The 19703-nt window shown below is 37.5% G+C and overlaps 1 protein-coding gene across 1 annotated transcript in view; it reads right to left on the bottom strand.

Moving 5' to 3' along the window:
* Positions 1 to 443: 443 nt before the first annotated feature.
* Positions 444 to 19703, bottom strand: part of LOC145980217 (uncharacterized) — a 125900-nt gene continuing 106640 nt past the window's right edge. The window contains exons 4-5 of the mRNA XM_083113239.1: positions 7636 to 7701; positions 444 to 1380 (exon numbers count right to left, since the gene is read on the bottom strand). Coding sequence (XP_082969365.1) covers positions 444 to 1380; positions 7636 to 7701 — 1003 coding nt within the window. The remainder of the gene's footprint in view (positions 1381 to 7635; positions 7702 to 19703) is intronic.

The raw sequence follows: 19703 nt of genomic DNA, 5'->3' as shown, positions 1-19703 counted from the left end.
CTGACTTGGGGACCACGGAAAAATCTTGAGTGCACAAGCTATGAAGGCACGAAATCCTGCATTTCGGAGGAGACCCATATGTCAAGTTGCCCGGCCCATACTATCGCAGACATCATCATATGATATGTTACTGGCAACCATATTTCTGTTTCGTAAATCCATTTTTTAAATAAGCAACACTATCTGTTGAATTTCTGGAATTATGTAAAATTTCAGGAGTGGAGAGAGAGAGAGTACATTGCGGGGTACCACTGGTAGTCACACATCCAGACATACAGTTATGTAACTGACTTAGTCTTACTTTATTATACATAGCATATATAATATTGAATGAACTATACATACATATACATATACATATATATATATATATATATATATTCATTCATTCAGTTTACAAAAATAATTAAGATTGTATATAAAAAAATTGATATAAAGAACAATTACTGTTTACAACTAAATGAATTTTGTACTTCAGCTGTTGTTGCTTGGAAATTTGGAGCATCATGTATGAACTTAGTTGAATGACAAAGTGATTTTCTGTTCTGCTCCAAAATTTCCCTGAATGCCAGGTGAGATAACAGTTCCTTGATTTTAGTTTTTGCTACTATTTCTTTGGCTGGGGGAAGCTTTTTTACGTAAGACATTACTTCTTGGCAAAATCTGAGTTGATCACGAGTCATAATTAGATGGCATGCAGAATTTTCAGTTCGGAGATGAGATGTCAAATTGCTACAGACTGGACTGTTTATTTGTCTTATGCTGGGTTGACAGAGATTTGAATTCTGAACACTGTTAGATACAGGTACTACACTTGTTGGAGAATAAGTGGCGTCAACACTTCCAACGAAAATACTACTTACGATTTCGGGAGCACTTGGAACAACTTCCGGTTCTTCCGCAGCCGTTTCAATACTTGCATTCTGTATTACTGCCGAATTAGCATAAACACCGCCCGATAATGGTTCTTCCACGGTAAGTGGATCGTGATTTTCTGACTCAGCCGAATACCAAATATTGAACAAAAGCTGCTGAAATTTTGTTTTCAGCATAACTTTGTTTGCTGGAGACAGACTTTTCAGAATCCTTGCAATATTTTGACAAAATGTATCATCGTCATCATCCACACTCAGATAGTCATCCACTGCATTTTGATCACATTCACTTTCGATGAACACTTGATTAAGTTCCTCTTCTGCAGGAGCAGTCATTTCATCCTTGATTGAACGAATTCTTACTTCTGAGATATCCACATCTGGTTGGATGAAGCACTCATCCGATACTGCACTTTCATCCATTGTTTCAAGATCCTCGTTCATTTCCACTTCACATTTCAGTACAAGCTCACCTGTATCTATAGCACCAGTCTCTTCAGATTCCCTGCAAGAGACATACAACATTAGATATGGAAGTAAAGTAACACAATTTACATTAATACTAATTGAAGCTAGGGTTTTCAAGGTCCAGGAACTCATAAATTCTAATAGGTTCTATTGGGTTCCGTTGCAGGAGTGGAACCTTTTTTTCTTGCACATTTTCAATTTGGTACAAGTTTCATATTATGTCATTGAAAAAAGGTTAGGTTCCTTGACTGTATTTAAATTGGCCCAGAAAAAAAGTTCCTGGACCATATTTAAATTGAAACAGAAAGAAAGGTTTCTGGACCAAATTTAAACTCCGCTTGAAAAAAGGTTCCTGGACCGAATTGAAATACTTTAAACATAAAAAGATTCTTTACGATTTAGAACCCATTTACAATTGCTGAATTTCTCTCCTGGACGGGAATTGAAGAACCCTGGGATTGTCAAAGACCCAAGAACCCAAATATTCTAATGGGTTCTGTAAGAGGACTCGAACCTTTTCCCTCGCATATTGTTTCATTTCAATACGGAACTTGGACCCTATTTTAACTGATCCTGAAAAAAGGTTCCTGGTCCATATTTAAATTCAGCCAGAAAAAAAGATGTTCCTGAACCAAATTAAAAAATTTTCAAATAAAAATGTTCTTTGCGGTCCAGAACCCATTTACGCTTACTGATTTTCTCTCCTGGACTGAAATTGAATTTATTTAAAATTCCTGAACCTTAAACAATCCTGATTTCATACACTAAAAATTACTATTCCTATAAATTCAATTTCTGTGCATGCATGATGATTTTGGTGGCTTCTATGGGCTTGATAAATGTGAAAAAATATTCAGTATTATATTAAAATTAGCAATTACGAATGTGGTACTTCTATACTGTACACAAGTTTTCATCAGAATTCAATAATTGTGAAGAAGATTTACAATATATATTACAATGTAAATGTACATCAAACCACACTACCACATCTCCGTGGCCGTGCGGTCTAAGGTGCTGTGCTTTGGACTGCCGGATGGCATAGGTTTGAGTCTGCCTGGGTTCAGTCTCTGGGTTCTCGGCCTGTGTATAGGGCCGGTGGCAACCCACCATCGTGAGGAAGTTGGGGAGCTAGTAATGAGTAGCGTAATTCGGTCTCAGAAATCTCCTATAACGGCTGGGGGTTTGACGTGCTGACCCCACGTCACCCCATTACCGCTTGAAGATCTCCACACCTCTAGATAGGATTGTGGGAGGGAGACTGGGAGTAGGGAGATCAGCCTATACCCTTCAAGAGCTGTTGAGTCACGGATTAATATATTATTAAGAATGAAGTTTTTATTTGCACTACTTTTATACACCTCAATCCAGAATATGTTCCTTGTGAAAGTAATGGGTGATATAGAGGGTGACCCAAAATGTACTTTACAACTTCAATGTCATATAACGAGACTTGTAATTCACTTAGAGAAACAAAGTAAGTTTTATGTGATGCATTAACTCAAAACGTTTTGTTCGGTTAGGTAATGAATAACTTTCTTGTCTTTCCAGGTGGCAGGAGCAACATAATTTGAGAAATGGAGTCTGCACAGGAAAAGGCGTAGTGTGTGGCTTGGTTTATTGAAACCACGTCAGACACACAAGTCCAGAGAAATTTCAGAACATGATACGGGAAACCACCACCCTCTCAGCCATCCATAAGAAAATGGTAAAGCAACTTCATGCAGACAGGCAATGTGGATTTGAAGCACCATGTAGGCAGGCCAAGAACAAGAGAAGGAGATACGGAAAGAATTCGACAGGCTTTCCAGCGTTCACCGCAGAAGTCTATTTGGAAGGCATCACAGGAACTGCAAATCCCTCACATGACAGTACACAGGGTACTCCGAAAGCGCCTTCAGTTGTTTCCATACCGACTTCAATTGTTACAGCAGATCAAACCAGATGACAGGCCAAAATGAACAAAATTTGCTGGGGACATTCTTGCACGTATAGATAGGGATGAAAATTTTCTCAGGAAAGTGGCGTTTTCTGATGAATCCACTTTTCATGTGTGTGGGAAAGTTAATAAACATAACGTACGCATCTGGGGTTCAACCAATCCACATGATGTACAGGAGGTGGTACGTGATAGTCCCAAAGTTAATGTCTGGTGCTACATGTTGGTTGACCACATTATAGGGCCATTCTTTTTTGCCGAAGAAAAGTTAATGCTGCAAATTACCTTGACATGCTTGAACCAGAGGCGTATATTCGGGGCTATCTATGCTATCTGCAAAACCCAGACTAAGTGAATAAAATACACAAAAAAAATATCTATCAGAAAATGTGCATGAAATTGTTCATTTCAATAAGAAGATGAACCTGATTTCTTACAGGAGTTGGAAACATTGCCCACTTTCTTTGAATTCGCGAGACATCTGGCCCAGAGCCGGCGGGCAACTCCACGGGGGTCACCGTGGTTAAGCTTGACAGGACCCCGATCAATGTTGCAAACCGATTTTTCCCAGCATGCAATTTCCCCAGGATCGGGGAATTGTGGAGCCAAACTGTTACAGGAGAGAGTACAGGGTTGCATATGGCAGGGGAAAAACCCTCTGAACTTCCTCAACAGTCTGGGTCAATGTTGCAAACCAATTTTTCCCAGGAACGGGGAATTTTGAAGTCAAATTATCGCAGCAAGAGGAAAGTGTGTCACATGCAGGGACAAGAACATCATTGAATGCTTGCAGAGGAGTTGAAAAAGAGGTCGTTGACCTTCAAACAACTAGAGATACAGTGGGGAGTAGAAAATTGTTGGCTGAGCGGGAATGGTTTATGAGTGCATCTAAAAATTACCGAAGTGAAGAACCAGTTCTAGTCTTGATCGCGTCGAGTGGTCTTGGTGGGTGGAATTTATTTAGAGGCAGTGAGTGGATTGTATTTTTGTGAATGATATGTGCTGTGTTGTGTAGTGAACTGAAATCAGGGACATAATTAACAAGCTGTCTATTCGGCTTACGAATAACGATAAGCTCCAAATCGTTGTGGATTTTTCTTGTATGTTCACTTTATGAACAGATAAGCTAATGGGGATCAGACCTACAGTTAAAGAGTTAAAGTTGTATCTAAACCACCATGTATCGAACCCGGGACCCCTTAGTTTCAAGGCAATGACGTTACCACTGTGCCAACAAGGAGTACCCGAACATAAAATCGTGAAAATAGGTAGGTTAAAATTTTATTTTTATTCTCGTATATAGGCCTACATAATATTTCACAATATGGGCCTCTTATTTATGCAAATAAGAATGAAATTCTTGGAATCCTTTCCTGCAGACAGCGTACATTTCCATGTTTTATTTATGAGGTATATATTTTTAATCACAGAGTCACATCACCCCCACCAGCAAATTTTTGTCCATTCGAACACTATGATATGGTGCGATAGCCCAGGTTCTTAACCCAGTATATGCCACTGGCTTGAACTGTACCTAATACCACAATTGAATGACCTGCAACCAAGAGTTTTCTTTCAGCAAGCCAAAGCCACCGCCCTTGGGTCTTAGAAATCAGATATCTCCTCGACAGGACTTTCCCACAGTGTTGGATTGGGAGAGATGGTCCAATTCCTTGGCCTTCTAGATCCCCTGACATTACACCCCTGGACTTATTTTTATGGGTTATATCAAGGACATAAATTTTCAGCTCAATAGGCAATTTTCATTGAGAATATTATGTTGTAAATAATCAATGAATTTCTTTAGATTATACACTTAGCTGGAGAAGTCATGGTGTGGAGCACTAGAGTAGATAGTGATTGACTGAGTGATTTGCTTTATTTTACTTCACTTCTTGTGCCACTTTTGGCTAATTTGCGAAGATGGGGATGAGTGATGATATGATGAAGTTGATGAATGGACACTCACAAACATCCATGCCCAGACCAGGATTCATAGTGTGATGTGCTAACCACTCTGCCACGGGGGGCGGCTAGAGTATAGTGGCAGGGCAGCATACACACGGTGCTTTTCTGGGCGAATAGGTTCATGTAATTTCTAAAGTCAAAGGCAAAGTATCTTATTTCACCCCATAATCATCGCACCCTGTTTTTCCAGTTGAAAAAAACAGTTTATAACCTTTCAAATCATGCAATTGTCACATCGGCACTTCAGATAGCATAACTAATGATAGTGGTGAATTATTTTTGGACATAGTTAAATTTTGTAAGTCCATACTGTAGTAAATTTTCTCAGGTGTAATATTTCGACTATAATGCACAAATCAATAACAACTACCCAGTAATGTGTTAACTATTTTTTTTACAGACTGGAAAAATGTTTGCTAAACTGTCACGAAGAAACGAAGAAATGGTGTGTGTCGATTTGGACTATTCAGTTTTAATAGTATAAGCATGCAGGCAAGTGTTTAAGAGACAAATTCCAAAATCTGTTCGAAAAAATACACAGAGTACCAAAAATTGTGTGAAGCTGCTCAGGTTCTCGAGACTGACATTGATGGTGTAAGTGTGCATGACACCCCTCTCTTCAAATATGCACGTTTGACTATGTGAGATGTGGAAAGGTCATTATCAGGATGCAAGGCACTGTTCAGAGATAATCGGCTTGTATTTTCAATGGACAATTTGGAAATGTGCTTTGCTGTTCATTGAAAAATTGAATGCAACAAGCATCTAATGCCCTGCTGTCACTTGTGAGTATCAATTAAATTGTTTGAGAGTATTGGAATTAAAATAATTTTGACTTTCAGCCACATAGTTCTACTTTTTTTAGAAAATAAAAAATAAATATTTTTCGTTCTTTAGCACCTAAAAATCCACTTCCTAGTCATCTCACATATTTTTTAACTGAATCAGAAACTGCATTCATACCTTGAAGAAGAAAACTATGATAATACTGAAATCTTTCCTGCTTTGGAAGAGAAAGATTATGGATGAAAACATTGATGATCACTTTTCTATGTTGAACATCATGTTACAAGAAACAGTACTAAAATTAAATGAAGAATCAAATCTGTGTTTGCGGAACACTTCATCTCCACTTCTAACAGTACTTTGGACACACAGTACAACTGAATCAGAGATTCATTCAACAGAGACCTTCCACCAAATTTTACCACTGCATAAGAGGAGTAGCTTATGGAACTTCCCTCAGAAAAAAAGAGTGAAGACTATGTTTTTTTCCGTAACACTGCTTGAATTTTAGAGTTCCATGAGGAATGAGTATCGAGAGTTAAGTAAGAAGGCCTTGCTCATTTTGCGACTTTTTATCTGTGTGAAACTGGATTTTCAGCCATGCTGGTGAACTCCAAATACAGATCAAGAGTAAATGTCCACAATGAGATGTGCCTTGCAATTGCCAAAAGTAGTGTAAAATGGAGGACAGAGAGAGTCAATCAGTGCCATTACTAGATAACAGTTGTACAATAGTACACAAAACACCCAAACAATGTACAAGCAAGCTAAAACACTGCAATGATCACTTGCTTTGCCTACATATTCATTTCCTAGTCAATAAATGTAGTCTAGAACACCATTTATATGAATATCACTATCAGGTATACATTTATCACTTGAATCATAATTATATAGGATGAATAATGCATGGTTAGCCCTAAAATAGTTTCCTCCCGAAGTAGTGTCTTTAATGAAAAAGATATAAACCTAAGTTCAAAGTAACCTTGCCTGGTTAATGAATATTGTGTTTTACTATATGAACGTGTCCTACCATTTTCTAGTCTTTAGTGATGCAATGAGTGTGGTACTATTTATTACATAATTGTTAACTTCCTGTGATATAACCTACATGTAGGAATTTATATGTTATGCATTGTTATTTGTAGTGATATTTATAAAATGTTATTGCTTCTGTACATCATGGCTTACAGAAGAATGAGAATAAACACAGAATAACCCCACCCATGCAGAGAATATTGTTGATTTGTTTTTAATTAAAAACAAAACCTGCCTACATTTTTGTTGTCCCTTACATGTTTTTGACAGCCTAATTTAACTCACCATGTCTATTTTCAATGCCTAAATTACCAATGCCTTCTGCTTTTTATTATGCCTTCTGCTTTTTATTATATCAAACAAATTGCTCAAATTCAGGCTATAGTTGCAGCAATCAAAACTGAGTTGAAAAAAAAAAACACTAGAAATTATATCCTAAATCAATGCTGATACTCATGAAGTCTAGTGTTTGAATGGGTCTTTGGGGGAGGGAAGAATTTAAATCTTGCAAGAATTTAATTTTGTGAAAAACATCAGCATTGCATACACAAATCTATTTACCTTGCAATAACTGTCCCGGAAGAACATCCTTCTGATTCTGCAAATCGAGGCGGCAGAGATTTCATTCTGCAAAGATAAAATATAGTGTCAACAGAAGGAAAAGTAATATTTTCTGAAAGCATATTTTAGGCTCTGTATTCATTTCAGTTTGATTGTTGCTATGATACCATACTTTCACGTGTATTATTTTCTTTTTACCAAAAATTTGGGAGGAAATGGGCAATGTCTTATATTAGAAATAACTATAGGTCATACAATGAACCAGCAGCATATATAATGTCCTCGTCAGAAGTTGTGTCAAGCCTTCCTAGTGTGGGTGGCCCACTGAAGGACTGTATAAAATTTTGTTTTGATATTCATATTGCAATTAGGGGATCCAAGTAAGCATTGGTGTACAGTGGGAATTTGCCACTCCAGATGGGAATTTTCTTCCCACACCGCAATCTCTAACAGCCATTGCTCATAACTAGGGCCCAGATAGTTATGCAATTAACCAACTAAAATATACACTTTAGAAAAACATATATTTTCGGCGAGGGTGGGGGGGGGGCTCAACTTGAAGAATCCGATGGCGCAGAGCCACGTTCAGTGGTGCAGGAAAGTTTTTAATTTGGGGTTACAAAATTCAACCTCCATATAAATATATAATGTGACAGCATGGAAATTTCAATTTAGAACAGTGTACATGGAAAGTTTACAAAAAAAAATATATATTTCTTGATTTTTTTAGAATCTATGGTTATTTTAAAAACAGATAGTTCTGAAACCTATTATTATCATCATTAATAATTATTATCTTAATAGGGTTACAATTAAGTCATGCAATATTTCATTAACACAATATTAATACAAATAATGCCTTTATGCCAGTGGTGGCGATTAGGTAGGCAGTTGCCCCCCCCCCCCAGTTTTTGCCACATTTTGCCCAGCACTATGCTAAATCTTATCTATGAAGGGAAATGTGCTGTCCTTGCCCCCCTGGTTTTGGGACCCAATTGCCGCCACTGCTTTATGCCATACATAAAGGTTTAGACCTAGTTCTGGATTCATTTCGAATGTGATGGAATGGAAAATTATAAGTTTGTCATCCGAAAGTAGCGAACAAATATTCATCTATTCATTTTAATGCAGAGTGCGATTTTAAGGGAGGATAGGAGGAATTTTTTCATCTATCTTCAACCATCAAACCTCTGGTTATGAATGACACATTTCAAACAGGGATCATTATTTCCAACACACTGAATATGTAAACTATATTATGAACTACATCATACTTATAGTATTCCAGTTCAGTTCAATTAAGTTTACAGCCCCATAGCTATGTACACAAATTTTGTTACACAATTCATGGCAGCTGTATACATTGGCTCCCATTTATGTGGGCCAGCAGGTCACCAGCCTACCCAATATTTTGTCATGTTATTATTATGTTATCGTGATTCGTGATGCAGTGCTTACTGAAATCAGTAAATAACAGATTTTTCAAAAAGGTTAGGATGCATTGTTGGTGGTTAAATAACTCTGATGATACAAATCTAAGCAATTATAATACAATAAAGTGAGAAGTTAACCGCACGTTTAGAAGTTAAAAAAAGAGATTACTTGAAAAGCAAAATTAACTAAATTGAAACAAACCGCAAAAACATTCATATCAGAGATTTATATAAAGGTGTAAATTAATTTAGAAAGGGGTGGCAACCGAAAGTAAACTTGATAAAAGATAAAGATGGTGATTTTCTAGCTGACCCAAGCAATATTCTAAATAGATGGAATAACTACCTTAATGACCTTTTAAATGTCCATGTAGGAGATAAATCAAAAGTGAATGAAGTACACACAGCAGAACCTTTAGTTCCAGAACCTAACTTGACTGAAGTTAAAGATGCTATTAAAAGGTTAAAGAATAACAAAGCACCTGGCATTGATTTAATACCAGCTGAGTTAATTAAATATGATGAAAATTCGTTAATATGTCAAATTTATAAATTAATTTGTTTAATATGGAATAAAGAAGAAATCCCTCAACAGTGGAAAGAATCCATAATTATTCCTGTGTTTAAAAAAAGGTGATAAAATGAACTGCAATAATTACCATGGAATTTCTCTACTCTCAACAACATATAAAATATTATCTAACATTCTTTTAACAAGACTAACCCCATATGCTAATGCAATTATAGGTGATTATCAATGTGGATTTAAACGTAACAGATCAACTACAGATCAAAATTTTCACATCAGACCAGGCGCGGCTCGTGCATTATTTACCCGGGGGTTCACTGAAGTGATGTGACATATATTCACTTTCCGCAAAATATACTTCCTTCGACCAACAAAAGGATAGGGGAGGGTTTAAAAGCTTTGTCAAGAATTCTTTTTATCTGGGAGTATAAGGTTTTGTTGTAGGGGTGTGCGAATAAATTTAGGGCTGAAACTACAATAAATTGTGCCTTTATGAAAAAAGTTGAGTTTTGTTGGAATATCATGGACGTCCTCAAGTAGGGGCAAGTAATATATTTTTTCCCCACGAGGAGCAAAAAACACTCCTTCAGTCTGAAGTTACTGCAACGCTTTTATAATAATTACCAAAAATTACTGTGACTGAAATTAAATTATATGCGTGTAATATATAATTTTTGGTTTACATTCAATTTCCATGGGGGGGCGGCCCCCTTTTCCCCTTCCGGACGTCCATGCTGACTAATCAGAACTGGTCCTACATTTGTTAAAGGGAAATGGCAACTAATGGCATGCGCATACTAGAAATCGAACCTGAGACCCTTTCATTTATACGCGACAGGTTTGTTCAAATTTGGGGCTGGTCGACCAGCACACGCTTTTTTTCAGTGGACAAGGAAGTTTGTTTACGTTAATTATGTGCATTTCTATCGGTCATTTCTTACCTGCGCGGACAGCAACGCCTACACTGCATCAAATGACATGACCTAGGTAAAGTCCATCCCTCGTTTCACTCGCAGCATCACTTAATACTTTCCAACAACTATCCAAGCACTTCAAAAACTAAAAAACTTGAGACTTTGACACCGAGCGACAGCGAGTCACGTCTTCGCGCCATTCTTTCTCTTTCGCGAACCCGAAGTGTTTCCACCTTTAAGGAAAAACCTCTGAATGCATGCACAAGGTATTTTGGTAATGTATCTCCTTTATTTTAATTCATCGCATCTAATTCCAGCTTCTATTTGTTTCCACTCATCCATCTCTGACACAATCTTGCATTTATTCCAAGAAGTTCGGTGCAAAAATGATACAAGAGAAGATTGAATATGTAATGTGTGCGCTTCAAACTTGAACCGCACACAGCAACACTGGAAGGGAGGAAGCAGCGAGAAAGGAGCCTTGTCCCGCGGCTTCTGCGAGAGAACGAACTGCGCATGATAGTTGGGTAGAGACATAGGTTCTGGAATCTCATCTCCCATGTATTTTGTCCTATACCCTCCTCGCGCTTCTGCTCCCGCACGAAGCTTTCACAATGGCACGAGCTGTCCTGTGGGGGTTCAACTGAGGGTCTGTATCAGGGCGGCCGATTCGCGGTTTCTTCTTCTCAGCAAGAGAGTTCGCTGTGTTACGGGCACAAATACATGACTTATTGTGTAGAATTTTTAGCGAAATAATGTGAAAATTTAAAGACATTGTTCATTGTTCATTCTCGAGGTGATTATCGTATATTACTGGGGGTTCACTGATCCTGTGCGCTATAGGGCCAACCGCGCCTGCATCAGACAGACACTTGAAAAAAAGTGGGAATATAATCAAAATGTCCATCAGCTATTCATTGATTTCAAAAAAGCATATGATTTGGTCAAAAGAGATAAATTATATAATATATTAGTTGAGTTTGGAATACCTAAGAAGCTTGTTAATATGATAAAAGTATGCACCAGTGAAACAGAAAGTAAAATTCGTGTGGGTATTAATGTGTCTGACAAATTTACAATTCATGATGGGTTAAAACAAGGAGATGCATTATCTCCATTGCTCTTTAATTTTGCCTTAGAATATGCTGTTAGGAAGGTAAAAGAAACTAACGAAGGACTAAAATTAAATGGTGTGACTCAGTTGTTAGCATATGCAGATGATGTAGACTTAGGGGATGATATAAATACAATTAAGAATAATGCTAAAATATTTTCAAAACTGCTAAAGAGATAGGTTTGGAAGTTAACAAAGAGAAAACTAAATATATGCTTACAGGCCGAAACCAAGTGTTAGGTAATAATCAAAATCTAATTATTGATAACAACTCGTTTGAACCAGTTTCCAACTTCAAATACTTAGGAGCAGTGGCGGTCCCTCCATGGAACAGAGGGAACAGGCTGTTCCCTCCTACTTACTGCGCTTTTGGGCTATTTAAATTACTTATATTAACATAATAAGAACACTTTTCTCTCGAAATCAACGTTTCCAAAAGTAACACTGAAGAAAATCTTTCACCGTGGCTGGACGTTTGTTGACGTCATCTACCCCCAACGCATCATGGTTCTCACCCCATGCTCTACCATGGTCTCTTAGGATCATGCCCTCTACTGTCTGAAGCCGAGTATTTCCGACCACGCCCGAAGTTAAACGATCCCCACGGCACCACGGAAGCTGAACACTCTAGCTGTTCCCTCAGAGAGATATTGCGGATTCGCTTTTCTTCCAGTTTTTGCTATGTGCTGAAGTTTAATCGCGTCACAAGTGATACATTTGAGTGTAGAAAGTCTATAACTTCCTAATCTCGTTGAGAACTTGCGTCTGACATTCATAACGAACTGGAAAAATCTTCTACAGTCTAAGCGTCTGCTAAATGCCTTGGCTAAACGCTGGGAAATAGCTTCCGAGGGAACAGCTCGCACCCACCTGTTCCACCAACCCCAAGACCAAAGTTTCAAGGCATGCAGTGGCAGGACAAGAAGCGAATGTTGCGAGTGTTGTATGATCGACCGGCTGAGGACGAAAGCCTTTAGTTCATTCAATTTTGCAGAAAATACAACAAACCAACACATATTCTAACTGAATTAAAAACTAAAACGAAATCATACACAGAGCATTTTCAAACGAGTTACTACAACTCTGTAAATTATTAACTGAATATTCTTCCAGTGGCAAATTATATTGTTGTCCTTGTTTAATCCTGAGAAGGGAGTCTGGAACAGGTCGGGTTTTGTCACATTAACAACTTCTACTAACAGGGTGGCTACTCACCGGGAATTTCTTGAATTCCGGGAATTATGCGTGAATTATTGGCTCCGGGAATTGTGCGTGAATTCTGCTTGAAATTTTCTCTGTAGACATGAAAAATTGCAACTTTTTAAAATCCCAATTCCATTGAATTTATACATATTTATTAATGACCTGAAACAAGTTTTTCACAGTTTAGGTTTTATTTTTATTGAGGAAGGTAAATAAAGCTGCGTGGAAAATAAAACAGAATTCTCTCAATCCATTTGCTTTGTTAGTGTTCTTTGAAGAACAATCCATCTGATAGACTGAAGATTATTGCAAGATAAAATATCTTGAAGTTGATTAGGTAAATTTAAAATTCTTATAGAATGAACAATTTTTCGTAGATTACTATTTCCCGTAACATATGTGACTTGTGTTTGTAGATGTATTTATGGTCCCGAGTAGCAGTGGCGTGCCCAGGATTTTTGTAAGGGAGGGGTTACCTATACTTTTTCTCGGTAGTCCGCCCTCATTTTGTCATATTTTCCTACCATTGACGTTCTTTTTTTAGGAATATTGGGCCAAAGGGGGGTATAACCCCTACCAACCCCCCCCTTGGGCACGCCACTGCCGAGTAGCTATGTGAAATGACAAATGTAAACTCCGCACCTTAAATTATATATATGTACCGTCCAAGTGAATTAGAATTATTGGATTCATTGGAATCGCACAAACCATATATTGTTAATATAAGTATTTGTTTGTGTGTATGTGTGTGGATGGTGAGAGACTGTAAAACCTTAGTTTGAAATAGAGAAAACATCTGCTTGAATTTTTGTAAAGTTCGCTTTGAAAACCGGGAATTATACTTGAATTTTACTATGGTCCTACAGTAGCCACCCTGACTAATCTAGCGAACGTCATGAAAAACTCAACCATCTGCGTGCCATTATTGCATTGAGAAAGTTTGAATTACAAGAATACTCAACTCTATGAAAAAACGTCAACTTAATCTACGAATAAAGAGATGAAACAGGTCACGACAAAATATTATTTTCTTTCTCTGATGACTCATAAATTTATATTATCAAATTTTTCTTTGTTGCGCATCAACAATTTTATTTTTAATTTTTTCTTTATATTATATCACATTTGCTTTAAAATTATTATTGTCATATAATTTTAACGTGCCTCATGTTTGTCACTTCTGACATTTCAATAAGGGTTGAATTTTACTTGATCTATTGTATTATATTAAGACACCCATGCGATGGGGAGCAAGTGCAGGTGACCTGTTCCCCTGCCTGATTTATCACCGCACGCCACTGCTTAGGAGTAATATTAACAAATGAAAATTAATTAAAGAGGAAACAAAAAGTAGGCTTAATTCAGGAAATTCATGTTACTTCTCTCTTCATAAACTTTTGTCCTTTCGTTTAATATCTAAGAAACTAAAAGTTAAAATATACAAAACAGTAATTTTGCCTGTAATATTATATGGATGCGAAACTTAGTCCCTTACATTGAAAGAGGAACATAAATTGAGAGTATTTGAAAATAAAATCCCTAGGAAAATCTTTGGACCTAAGAGGGATGAGGAGACAGGTGAGTGGAGAAGGTTAAATGATTTGTATTCATATCCAGATATTATTAGAATAATTAAATCAAGAAGACTTAGGTGGCCAGGCTATGTGGCACGAATGGGAGAGGAAAGAGGAGTTTACAGGATTCTTGTTGGGAAACCTGATGGTAAGAGACCTGTAGGAAGGCCAAGACGAAGATGGAGGGACAACGTTGAGATGGACCTAAAGGAAATCGGTAGGGATGGAAAAAAGTATATAGATCTTGCTCAAGATAGGGACAGATGGAAGGCTTGTATTGATGCAGCCATGAACCTTCCGGTTTAAGAAGGCTAGAGAATTAGTTAGTTAGCATTGTTGGTGAGCATTATATTAATATTATAATACATGGAAGGGACTTATGAAGTCTGTTATGAACTTATAATTCAAGTGTCTAAGTGCAGTGGCATCACGTGCGGTTTACATACGGGTGTTCACAATAAAAGTTTTATACTCAGTGGAGATTTACTTCTTTCCCTTGTAACTTCATCTTCAATTGAAAAAATAAGAATAACAGTTCAACTTCTTTTCAACAATTTCCCCCAAAAATCACGCTATATTTGAAGTAATACAAGATTGTTTATTCAATTAACACCCTTTTAATTACATAATTTACAATTAGTAATGGCTAGTGCAAACTAATTACTGTAGTATAACGTGCAATCTCAGGTATGTATAACGCAAGACTACCATACTTCCCAATCTACTTTCTATTACACCGACCATACATTAAACAACGACATTCATTCAGCAATGAAAGCACGTTCATCCTTAGCGGGACAGAGGGGAGGATGCGTCCAGTCCAGAAAAAAAAATGTATTTTGTGTATTAAGATATTTGGGTATTATACAGAATTATTTTCCTGTAGTTTACGGTTATTACAAGCATAAGAAAACAGTTTTTTTGTTTTCTTATGCTTGTAATATCCGTAAACTACAGGAAAATAATTCTACAATGCAAGCAATGCGTACATACAAGAAAAACTATTATACAAAATGCCCCCGCCCACAATAACTCTGTTGCTATGCTTATGATTGAAGTGTCAGTCTATGTAACATTGCTCATATTCCTTCTTCCCTCGTGTTTCGTATTTTTCCTCCTAGCATCATTTTGCCATGGTTCAGAGAGATTGATTTGTTTTGATGTTGTTTTCGTTGCCATTCATTAACTGGAGCACACTGTGAAAGGATTGCTGCTGTCACTCTTCTGCTGTAGCTTCCACCACGAGAGTAATCTACTCTCTTGCCACCGGTGAATTTTGTCAAAGTTGACATAAAATTATCAGCTACATTGTTGGTTTTATTATGGATCAGAGAGTTACTGAGGGAAATGACTCTTATAACGGCTTCTTCAATAAGTTGGAACATCCCGACGTTCTCTAACAGAGGAACAGAGATAACTTCAGATGAAGAACCCTGACAACCTTCTGTACAGTAACTATGGTCACCGAAGGTATGAAAGGGAAGGCATTTCAAGGCCTGTTTGAGGTGTTGAATAATGAGTTCCAAATTGCTGTTTCCCTTTTCATTTTGAGAATCGTGTTGGGTTATTAAATGTCTTGCTTGTGATGACATAAGTTCAATTTTGCTTTTCAAGGGTTTCCTTGCAGACAGACCATTTTTTCCAGGAAACATTCTTGTATTTTCGGCGACTGAATGGATCTTCTTCTGAAAATTTCGAATTGCATGGTTTGCACATTCATTTTTCTGGATATTTATTGTTTTTGCGTAGGGTACCATACTTTGCACCCTCGTCATTACTGAAGAATCACCATCTCCAATAATTTTATCACAAATATCACCGTGTTCTTCGTGAAGCCACTTCAGTCCTTCAACAATTATGTCAGCTTCCATTGATGTTGAAGACGAATTCCAATTGGCATTGCATTTGTGTTGTTTTAGAGATTCGTTTCTGTTCTGCGACAACCGAAAATTCGTACAATACTTATTACGCACATTAGGAAACAAAACTTCCTTTGTCTTTTTTGCCAATTATAACAGCAACGCCACTTTTGGCATCATATCCATGACCATAGGAAAGTTTACACCAACCCCCTTCGACTATAACGGTTCTTTTAGGAATTCCCACTTCTGTTATATTGCCATCCATGACAGCAGCATGTTTCTCATTTTCTATGTTCTTTACAATTGTTTCCAACTGCAATTCTGACATAAAGTTGGTTTTCATACTTCTGGTATGTTTGGTTACTCATAAAAGGAGATTGAATTACAGTGAGAAAGTTTTCAGTTTGAGTATAACCCATGCCAACACTCAAACCACCCCATACTGCATCCATATTGATTGACGATGGAACAGCTGTTACCATGGTCATAGAAGCTGAACAAAGTTTCTTCTTGCATCTAAATTTCAGTTCACTACTCAGGCCATAATCATTTGTTCCACAGTGAATCAAATAACCCCCAAATTGGCATTCGAGGCTGTGGTGCCCTACTTTTCGAATGTTCTCGATGAATGTTGCTAAATCAACAATTCGTTGGCTATTGGATATCGGTACCTCAGATATCTTCACGCTCTACAACTAACTCTGGAAGTGATTCATTGTCTTCTTCACTGATTCCATTTGTGTTGCCTTGTACATTGTCAATTACACACGGCTCAGTCATTATTTTGGGCTGCAATAGCTCTGAAAGAAACAAGAATGTATTACTTACACAAGTTCTTATTTCACCATTTCATTTGTTAGTGAACGGAAATTTTTATAATTTGTTTTATAATTATAACCCATGGCGCAACAGTCCATGCAGGCCAATGTACTTCTGGCATCACTCCCACATGACTCAGCAGAGGGAGATCATGCAACAGTGGCGCAAACCCCCCCCCCCCCACCTTGGATCAAAATGAGTTCTAGGGGGGCAAACATTGACGGCCAAGTGTACCTCCTGGGGCAATCACTGCCCACAACTTCAAATTATATGTAAATAAAAATACCTTTCATAAAATTTTCTTTTCAAGTACACTTTATGTACACTGGACATACAGTTTAAAGTGGGATCCGAACCACTGTGCCATGTGCCTCCACCAGGTATCGAGCCCGGGACCCATCACAAGGCGATGACGATACCACTACGCCATCGGGGAGGCTGAAAAGTTGTAAAAGAGAGAATGCGTTGGCGTCCCGTGAAATTATTTGCACCCTATTAAATCAATATTGATTTCAGTCTGCAAAAAAAATTGTTCTAAAAATGTTCTTGCTCGCAGGTTGTTTTCTGTAATGCATTGTAAATTACCAGAGAGAGAAGTAACACTTGTATTAATAGATTTTATTTTAAATGTATGAACAATTGTTCAAGGGACCGTGCACAATTTATGTAATTTTTACCGTTGGTTTATTGTGATATGGATTAATTGATTGTGTAATGTATTTAAATAATATATATTGTATATAATATGTATTAAAGAAACTTTGAATATGTACACAATTTAGTGTCCACGTCGCTCCATATTGCATATGTACGAAACATATATCGTGTATGAGTTATACATGTTAATGTAACACAGAATTATATTTGGAATGCATTTATCAAGCATTACTATCTTTCAAAAATAGTTTCTGTGCTTGTTTTCCATTACTAATGTGAAACTGAACGTGTTGAAAAAATAATTCAAATCGTTTGTTCGAACACAAATGCTTTAGCACCAACTTCTACCCCCCCCTTTTTTGCATAATTTACAAGGGTAATAACGTCTTTGATACTACTACTAATAATAATAATAATAATGTTGGTTCTGGGTTCAAATCCTGGCTTGGGCATGGATGTTTGTGTGTGTCCATTCATCAATTTCATCATATCACTCATCCCCATCTTCGCAAATTAGCCAAAAGTGGCACAAGAAGCAAAGTAAAATAAAGAAAATGAATAATAATAATATTAAAATTATTATTATTACTGGTACGTTTACCCTGGTACTTGCCCCCCACCCCCCCAGACAAAAAATTGTGGTTGCGCCTCTGTCATGCAACCAATTACGGAATGACGTGTGATTAGCACGACGAACCCTCAGTTGTTGTTATAGGTTTCCACGACCAGGTTACGCCACTCCTTCGTAGCTCCCCAATTTGCTCACAATGGTGAGTGGCCTCCCGCCTCATACCCTGGCCAAAATTTTCGGGAGAAAAGTTGTTACTAAGGTAGAAATATTTTCGAAGTATAATAACTAAGATTTGATATGGTTCTACTAGAAAGTTTGTATTACTAGGAAGCTAGCAAAAAGAACGATATGACCAGGGGTCAACCTAGAATTTTACAGGAGTGTAAGGGTAAATTTAGAGCCAAAATAATCATAAAATTTGACCTTAATGAAAAATTTTAGGTGTGAGTTGAGAAATTTTTCGGGGTCGTTAGGGGTGTGTGAATTAGGGATGGCCAGATCCGGATCCTGGCGGATCCGAAATCCTGAAATTTTTCGGATCCAGATTCGGTACTTTTGGATCCGGATCCGGAATTTTCGGATCCGGATCCGTTTTACCATCCCACATGCGCTTCTTTGGAAAGTAAGAATGTGCTTATAACATATTGTTACCTGCTAATATACATATACATATATATATATATATATATATATATATATATATATATATATATATATATATATATATATGTATATGTATATAATACACACAGGCACACACACACACACACACACACACACATATATATATATATATATATAGTGTGTGTGTGCGCGCGTGCGCGATTTGTAATTAATTAATACGCTTACAAGGGAGGTCTAAGTTTCTCCCTCCGAATTTCCATGAAACTTGGCAGGTGTATAGAGCCCCCCCCTCAAATGTCAAGATGAGGAGAAATTGAAGTGGGGATCTGAACCGAAACCACGTAAATATGGCATAGGAAGAAACAGGGGGCATAGGGCCTATCTATACACCTGTCAAATTTCATAGGAATCGGAGGGGGACACAGGGGCTAGATGATCCACACGTCAATTTGTCCTCATCTTGACATTTGAGGCGAGTTTTGCCCCCTAAAACAGTTTTTTAGCCGAAACAAAAAAACACGTATTTCTTCCTTTGGGCCCCTCTATACACATGCCAAGTTTCATGGAAATCGGAGGGGGACACAGGGGTCAGATCCTTACTTCAATTTGTTTTCATCTTGACATTTGAGGGGATTTTGCCCCCTAAAACAGTTTTTAGCTGAAACAAAAAAAACACGTAATTCTTCCTTCGGGATCCTCTATACACCTGCCACGTTTCATGGAAATCGGAGGGGAACACAGGAGTCAGATCCCCACTTGAATTTGTCC

This window comes from Lepisma saccharinum, chromosome 27, assembly GCF_977018435.1.
Source record: "Lepisma saccharinum chromosome 27, izLepSacc3.1, whole genome shotgun sequence".
Taxonomy (NCBI): Eukaryota; Metazoa; Arthropoda; class Insecta; order Zygentoma; family Lepismatidae; genus Lepisma; species Lepisma saccharinum.
This window is presented reverse-complemented; position numbering and strand designations above follow the sequence as displayed.